The sequence below is a fragment of the Limulus polyphemus genome, unplaced genomic scaffold, assembly GCF_000517525.1.
Source record: "Limulus polyphemus unplaced genomic scaffold, Limulus_polyphemus-2.1.2 Scaffold883, whole genome shotgun sequence".
Taxonomy (NCBI): domain Eukaryota; kingdom Metazoa; phylum Arthropoda; class Merostomata; order Xiphosura; family Limulidae; genus Limulus; species Limulus polyphemus.
The window spans coordinates 300,556-309,321 of record NW_013666493.1 but is presented as its reverse complement, the minus strand read 5'-3'; the positions used below and the strand labels follow the sequence as shown (position 1 = coordinate 309,321).

Here is an 8,766-nt window from a genome sequence, read left to right as displayed (position 1 = left end):
TTTAGTACATGAGTGATATCTCAGCAAATAGAAAAAATAAGAGGTTCTTATTTTATATTCTAGCTTGTCAATATCGATAATTTGAGCTCCTAATTGATATGAAACTATAGACTTAGTATTTTGACTTCACAAACATCTAATATGACCCAGTGCTGCATTGAACATACCACGTGACACACAGAAATCGATTTTTAGGTGTTTTTTTTTATATTTACTTTTAAATTAAGAAATCAAATAATGAATAATACTCAAATTTGAATTATAATGTACAGTTTCCATGGTGGAGACAGAAAGTAGCCAAATGTGACTTTGCTCTAAATCAAACAAATCTTTGTGCTGTATGATATGAATGTTTAAACCTTGATGCTACATAAACATTATGTAAAATTAAGAAAAGTAATACAATTTAAGATAACTAATGTTTATTCGTGAAAGAAAAGTTATAAAGAAAATAAATGCATATATATATAAGATAAATTTGTGTATTAAATACATTTAAGCTTAAATACATAAGAGAGACTAAACGAAAGAAGGAAAATAAAAATTGAATATCATAAATGTTTTATTTTTAAATTGTCTTTTATTTCATTTTAGTGGTTTTATTTCTACATGTGTCCATTTTACACCTGGCTTAGAAAACTTAGTGCTATAGAGTCAATTTATCCCAAAGTTTTTATCAGTCTCTACTCTAGCTATAATACAATGTACAAAAAAATTGAAAAGAATAAAATCAATATATGTATAGATGTGTGCGTGTATACGTGTTTGTGAACTAAGTCTTTAATCAGTACTTGCGCTGGCATCTGCAAGTACACATGGATAATTATTACAGCAAAATGATCAAATATAACTCAGATTAGCTTTTACTGTGTTTGGAGTGCATAAAATATGCTAGTTAATATGCAGAAAGGAGAATGGTATTGTAAAAAAAAACTCCTATCCAGTAATGGAGGTTTAACTTAAAAATCCCAAATACTGAAATACTGTCTGTATGTTTATATTTAGCCATTTATTTATAATGTAATTCTAAGCCTATCCATTCTGAAATTTCTTTAATGCATTAAAACTACCTTTTTTTCCATGTAACTAACTCTATAAGTCATAACATCAAAGAAGTAAAATTTTAAATTTATAAAACAAAAAAAAGTCTTTCAAAAAAATGTGTTTCAGAAATGTTTCACATTATATTACTGAAGCATCTTGGATTTACTAACGATTTGGCTTCAATGGACTGCTACTGCTTAATTAATTACAAAATGTACAAGACATCTTGATGAAGAGTGAAACACGTGATGCTTGTTGTGATGGTAAAAATTGAAGTTTGCATGGCACTTTTTTTTGTTTTCAGATCTATGTGAAGACTGGTATATTCCATGGTACTGAGCCGCTCTGTCCAACTCGCGATACCCAGCAAGTAGTGTATTCTAACCCAAAGTGGGATGAATGGTTGGAGTATGACATGTATATTCCAGATATTCCATGTAGTGCTCGACTGTGTATGTCTATATGCTCAGTTTCTCGTAGAAAACGGAAAGAGGTAAGTGCGATGAGACACTTTAAATGGAAACAGCTGTTGTATAAAAATGACATCAGAGGTAGTGAAATTTTAAAAAATTACTGTTAATACATGATAGTAATTTAATTCATTCAAAAACCAAAAAAAAAATTACAAATTATATTTTATGATTTAGTTTCAATTCATGCCCCTTATTATATGTTGGATGTGCAATTATTGTTTCTTCAAAGGTTATGTTTGTGGTAATCTAGTTTTTGAGGATTATTTCAAATGAAGTAATTTTTTTTAAAGTATGTTTCCAACTTCTGTTAATCAGATTCATTTATCAAAACATGGTACAAAGTTTGTAACTTTTTTTTTTTAGTTCTTAATTTGAATATATCTTTCTAGGAGCACTGTGCCTTGGCTTGGGGGAATATCAACTTGTTTGATTTTAAAAATCGCCTTTTGAGTGAGAGAGTTAGTATTCACCTTTGGACAATGCCAAAAGGAATGGATGAATTACTGAATCCTTTGGGGTCTTCTGGTTCTAATCCAAATAAAGACTCACCTTGTTTAGAGATTGAGTTTGATAGATTCAGCAACACGGTGGTGTTTCCTAGTATGGACCAGGTGGAAGAGTATGCTAAGTTTGTTTCCAAACTTGACCGAAATAATGATATCCAGAAAGGATCGAGTTTTACAAAAGTATCCGATTTTGTGAGTGTTCCCTTTTGTTTGTAGATTCAAAATTTGAAATCATAATTTGGAAAAAAAAAGTGTGTTATTAAGAGTGTGATTTACACAATTATGTATTCGAATTTTGGACTAAGAGTGAAAATGATTACTCAGAAAAAATCATAATACTCGTATTTTTTTGTGACACAAGAACATAAACTGATTTTTTTTCCCACAGCTAAAAAACAACAACTTTGCATTGTATTTTAACAGTTATTTTGATGTGATTGATGCTGAAATTCACATTATTCGATGTATAATGTATTCGTAAAGGTTACTAGCAGACTTTCATGAAACAACTGTAAATTTCAATGTAATCATGTGTGAGCTTCTTAAGAATAAACCCGAGAATTATGTGCTTAAATGTTTGATAAAAATTCTTCAAGTATAATTTAATTCAACCCTCAAATTATCAACTTGTGTATTGTTCACTGTTGGGGCCGTGTATTCATCTCATATTGTGTAGTTTTATTTTTTTTTGTTACATCACTCAGAGAAAAAAAAACTGACCATAAAAACAAAGGGAATGAGGTATTAACTAATGAAATTAGTTGTAATATTGACATTAATTTTGTTTAAATTTGTTATTTATGAGCTTTATATGTTGTTAGGGCTTATCCAACAAAGTAACAGACCAACAATCAATTTGATGTGTAAATATTTTAGTAAAATGTGTTTAAAAATTCGATAGGATTTGCTTGGACTTGTTAATTCTAGGGTTAAGTTAAATACTTCTGTAATTAAATCTATGGTGTATGGTTGTGCAATATGTCAAGATGAAGATTAATGAGCTAATGAAGTGTTGTATACTAGTTGTACAAATTTCTTGTTGAATTTTTTTCACTTGAAGGCTTCTTCATCTTTATGTATTGTTATTATAAATTAAACTGTTTTTTTGTTTAATACTCCTGTCCACTAAACTTATTTTTTGCTCACTTCTCATGTACTTTGTCGTCCATATTCTTATTTATGCATGTGAAGTGTTTGGACTGTTAGAAGTTATTGATATTTTTCTGGACCTTTAGGTTTTTCATCAGAAAATACCAGTGATGTGGTTAATGTTGTATTCTTATGGTTGTAACCTTTTCTCTTTTTGCAGGGCACTGATCTTATAACTCAAGCTGACCAGGAACAACTAAAAGATGTCATACTCAGGGATCCTCTATCAGAAATCTCAGAACAGGAAAAGGAGCTACTTTGGAAACTACGAAATCATTGTGCTACAGTACCTGATTCACTGCCAAAGTTACTAGATGCCGTTAAATGGAATAGTAGAGATGAAGTTTCTCAGGTAGACCTTCCCTTTTTCTTTCTTCACAGTTTCTCCAGGAATTTAACCTTGTTTAGAATAAATAGAGCTTTGTCATAAAAAATCATAAAACTTGACTCCAGTACAATTCCATTCCCATTGACCTAGAGCTGTTATCAAGTACGGATACAGTAATTTCTGTTTGACTTTTGTTTACAAGGAAGGTAAAATATAGCTTGTAAGTACCTGTGGTGTCTGTCAGGCATACTGAAAAGTGTTTTAAATGGTTTATATGTTCACACAGTTTAGTTTTTAAACTATTGTATATCAGTAATGTTAGAATACCTTTATTTTTCTTTGATAATTGGTCAAAAAACTTCTTGAATTTGGTACTTGCTTGTCAGTGAATCAAGCAACATTAGAAAAGTATTTTGAATAGAGCAGGGCAATTAGTGAAATTTGATAACGAAACTTTAGGCTCATTAATCAATTACTTCTAAGTAATTGATTATTCTCACCAGATTTGGATAGTTGGAAAAATCAAAAACACTAATCTTGATTAGTTGATTATTTTTGTGACACTAATTGATTAAGTTGAACAACCTTGAATTAATCAATAATATTGAGAAGTCATAATGACAATATTTTAATCAATTGGATAATTGGAATAATCAAAATCAATAATAACCCTCTCGCTACTGGTAGGTTACAGTGTGCATGTCATGAATGTTTAGAGAGTTACGTTTTAAATTTAAACTACTTTATTATAAATGTATACAAATACTCTTGACATCAAAACTTAGTTAACGAATCAAATTTTAATACAAGTTTAAGTTCTTAATTTCATGAGGAAATATTAGAAAAAAATCCTCTGTCTCCCCAAGTACTAGAATTGTGACATTTGTAGTTACCTGTTACAATTTGCAGTCATTTTAGAAAGAAGAAAAAGGTAATTTAGACTTACTTTGTATTCTTTTTTATGATGGTTACAAGTTTGGTCTGTCAAATATACTGAATGCATATAGAGTTAGGGTAGAGAAAATAATAGATAAAATGTAAAATTTTCCTGACAAAAAGCAACTGATATTAGGAGATTTTAGAGATTACACAAATGAAATTTCAAAGTTTTCAGATGAAAATAGTATTTTTAATCTTAACATGAAAATCACTTTACACTTGGAGCAGTTTATACTGACTCCATATATGTATGGACAAATATTTAATAAATATAGTTATTTAAAGAAATCAGTTTTTTTTTTGTGTGTACAAAAGTCTTGTAATGTTTACTGAAAGCTTGCAAAATTTCATGAATATACACAAAACATTAAAAATTATAGTATAGAAACTGGTGGCTACTTTGTAGTTACAAGGTCAGTCATGTTGACTGACCTCGTATGGAAAGTGATAATCTGAAGCACTAGTTTTAATTAATTGATTATTTTTGTGACAATAATTGATTTATTGAGTTAATTGCCCAGCTGTAGATTGTTACACTCGCATTTTAATTGGGTGACAGATTACATCGGAAAAACTAAATACAATATTCAGATATATGTAGCTAAAGGTTGGTTTTGAAACTCATTATTGGCTTTATGTTTGGCTCATGTTCGTATTATTAGTATGTATCAAAATAATATTTTAAAATGTGAGGCATCTTGATAAAAAGAAAAAAAGTATTTGAAGTATGTAACATCAAATTGAACTGCATTTGTTTTTATTTTCAGAGATCTGGTTTGGTCTCAGATATGTATTGGTGCCCTGAAGGAGAAAAAGATTCCTCAGTAGAAGTATTTAATGAATGGAAGATAATTTTTGTTATATTCATCACTGAATCTAGTTGTGTCGTTTTCCATAACACATTTTCTATTAAGGTCATGAAATAGTTTGCTAGTTTTTGCATGTTGATCTATTTTTGTTTCTTTTTAAACGTGTAGCTGTACGTATTGTTGGAGGGCTGGTCTCAAGTGTCTCCTGAGACTGCCTTGGAACTACTTGATTGTAAGTACGCTGACCGAGTTGTTCGTATGTTTGCTGTTCAATGGCTGGACAAGTCCTTGAGTGATGATTTTCTGTCCCAGTATTTATTGCAACTTGTACAGGTTAGTATGAGTATGTGTAATGACAATCAATAAATTGTGTAATGATACTAGGTGAACATATAGGCTACCAACTATAGAAACATCTGATATTGATCAGCACAACCTTAACATAAACCTTTGCTTCCCATTTTTAGGTCTATCCCTTACAATGATTAGATCAACATATAAAACTTTCAGTTTTCAAGTAATGATTGTGATTATCAGAGCATCTTCAATTTTGAGCTCCTATGTTGCATTAGAACAATATTTGACCATGTTATAGTTACTACTTTTGTTATGTATTTTTCAAGAATATTTTCATGTGTTATGTATAGCTTATTGGCATTTTCTAAAAAAAAAACAACTTATCTATAAGAAAAGACAAGGTTTTCCACACTTGGATGTTAATATCAATATGATTGGATATCTTTCTTATGTGTAGTCATATCTTTTTTAAGACTCAGGCTATTGTATCTTATTGTATTAACTCATCTTTATAATTGATTAGACTTGCATAATTGGTTTTTATAACAAGCTCTTAGTGAAGCATGTTGATGGTAGGAAATTACTTTAAGTGAGTTGTAGCTGTTGTTGGTTCAGTGCAATTCAATTTATAATACATTCGTTACCTAACAGATTTCTCTGCATTGCATACAAACATTATATGGTTTGTTTGACAATGTTTCTTTCAATTAAGTAAAATTGTTTTCTCCACAGGTGTTGAAGTATGAACCTTACCTTGATGGTGATTTAGCACGTTTCCTCTTAAAGAGAGCTCTATTAAATCGGAAGATTGGACACTTTTTCTTTTGGCATTTGAAGTAAGTTGAAACTATTTAGTATATACAACCCATGTAACCCTATCGTCACGGGTCAGAGGCTATGTCATTGTGTTTGTTGACTTACATTCAAAATTTTATTGAACTACTATTTTATAAATTTATGTCATTAAGTTTGGTATATGTGGCTTTGCTCTAAAACAAACAAATCTATGTGCTAGTCCTCTGGTGGAGACATAAGGTAGCCAAATGTGGCTTTGCTCTAAAACAAACATTTATGTGCTAGTCCTCAATAGACATTATTGATTTATTTTCATTGTTTCTCACTGGTGGATCTTTCAAGACTAGTCTAACAATAGACATTATTCATTTTTTGTTCATTGTTTCTTACTGGTGGATCTTTCAAGACTAGTCTAACAAAAAGAATGGAAGATTCATGTACCTTTGAGTCTAATAACTTTTGCTTTCAACATCTGGACTTCTCATCTAATGTTGGAATGATGTGTAATTTCATGGTGTACATTGGATATTGTGCCAAATTATGAATAATTTCATGTTATTTATTTCTTGATATTCCAGCATTCAGCTTACTACTTCTTTGAACACCCATATTCTAGAATGTATCATAAACATCATGAAATAATTAGTATTCTTGGTGTTGTAACCACTGCATACCATAAGAGTATGTGTCATTCCAACAGTATAAAGCATCAGAGTGTGAGAAAGTAAGACTTTGGAAGCAAAGAAATTAGACTCGGTAGACAAATGTCTCAATGATAAAAGTAAAACTTGAGAGGCTGATTATTAGACTAAGTCAAGGCTAGGCACACTAGTAGAGATGCATAGATTTTGTTTCTTGTAATGCTACCTAGAACTGGCACTTTGGGAGTAAAATACATCTGTTGGTAAATTGTTTCTTTCATGGTGTGTTACATACATCTGTGCTTTAGTGAGTAGTGTGCACATACACAGATTGTTGCCAATCGTCCAATTATGTAATTCTAAGTTCAAGTGAAAAAATACTGAAATAAGAAAAGCTTGTAACTTTTTAACTTATTCAAGTAATTCACTTTGAAATCTTTGTGCTAGTCCTCTGGTGGAGACAGAAAGTAGCCAAATGTGGCTTTGCTCTAAGATAAAAAATCTTTGTGCTAGTCCTCTGGTGGAAATATGGCTTTGCTCTAAAACAAACAAATCTTTGTGCTAGTCCTCTGGTGTAGACATAAGGTAGCCAAATGTGGCTTTGCACTAAATCAAACAAATCTGTGCTAGTCCTCTGGTGGAGACATAAGGTAGCCAAATGTGGCTTTGCTCTAAAACAAACAAATCTATGTGCTATTCCTCTGGTGGAGACGTATGGTAGCCAAATGTGGCTTTGCTCTAAATCAAACAAATCTATGTGCTAGTGCTCTGGTGGAGACAAGGTAGCCAAATGTGGCTTTGCTCTAAATCAAACAAATCTATGTGCTAGTCCTCTGGTGGAGACATAAGGTAGCCAAATGTGTCTTTGCTCTAAAACAAACATTTATGTGCTAGTCCTCTGGTGGAGACAGAAGGTAGCCAAATGTGGCTTTGCTCTGAAACAAACAAATCTATGTGCTAGTCCTCTGGTGGAGACAGAAGGTAGCCAATTAGACTAGTCTTGAAAGATCCACTAGTGAGAAACAATGAAAATAAAAATAATAATGTCTAGTGAGTATTTGTCTCACAAAAAACTGATTCAAATAATTTTTGTTAAAACAAGAAAAATTTTGTACAAATTTTACACTTCATACAAAGTTTACACAAGCTAGAATTGTCTTCAGCTACTTTCACAACACAAGTATAGTTACATAAATATGTTCATTTAGGATGGTAGCCTCACCATGTCCACATCACGAACATTCACATAAGTTGCCCACAAGATTCGAACCCGTAGCATAGCATCGACACGCCAGAGAGACATAGTTGCTTGAGTAGAAGTGGAAGAAAGGGCTCTCCTCAGAAAGGAAGGAACATAAAATGATGACTTTGGAACTGAACTGTAAACTGCTTCTTTTGACATCAGCATCAGCTGGGGAATTTCTAACTTAGCTATGCAGTTCCTGATGTACTGAAAATAGGTTCAAATGGTCTTATTAGTATTTTCAGCTTATAATCAAGATATCAACAGAAATAATAAATACAGCAGCCTAATATGCTTATAAAGAATGATTATGTAATTGTGATCAAATATTTGGACAAAACAAAATTAATGTAAGAAGTATCTTGCAAGAATAGTTTAATAAATATATATACTTGTTCTGTCCTGAAATCTCTCTTAAAATTTACTTCCATTGTTCAATACAACATACATTGAACAAACTATAAAACAGAGCCAAAAAGTTAAACATATCTCCAGTAAATCAAACTTTTACACTCATGTTTTACACTCACCAAAAAGAAACC

At 31.2% G+C, this 8,766-nt stretch overlaps 1 protein-coding gene across 1 annotated transcript in view; it reads left to right on the top strand.

Moving 5' to 3' along the window:
* LOC106461027 (phosphatidylinositol 4,5-bisphosphate 3-kinase catalytic subunit alpha isoform-like) overlaps positions 1–8,766 on the top strand; it is a 46,430-nt gene that overhangs the window by 12,369 nt on the left and 25,295 nt on the right. Inside the window, exons 6-10 of the mRNA XM_013920807.2 lie at positions 1,349–1,537; positions 1,907–2,215; positions 3,333–3,524; positions 5,417–5,581; positions 6,278–6,381. Coding sequence (XP_013776261.1) covers positions 1,349–1,537; positions 1,907–2,215; positions 3,333–3,524; positions 5,417–5,581; positions 6,278–6,381 — 959 coding nt within the window. The remainder of the gene's footprint in view (positions 1–1,348; positions 1,538–1,906; positions 2,216–3,332; positions 3,525–5,416; positions 5,582–6,277; positions 6,382–8,766) is intronic.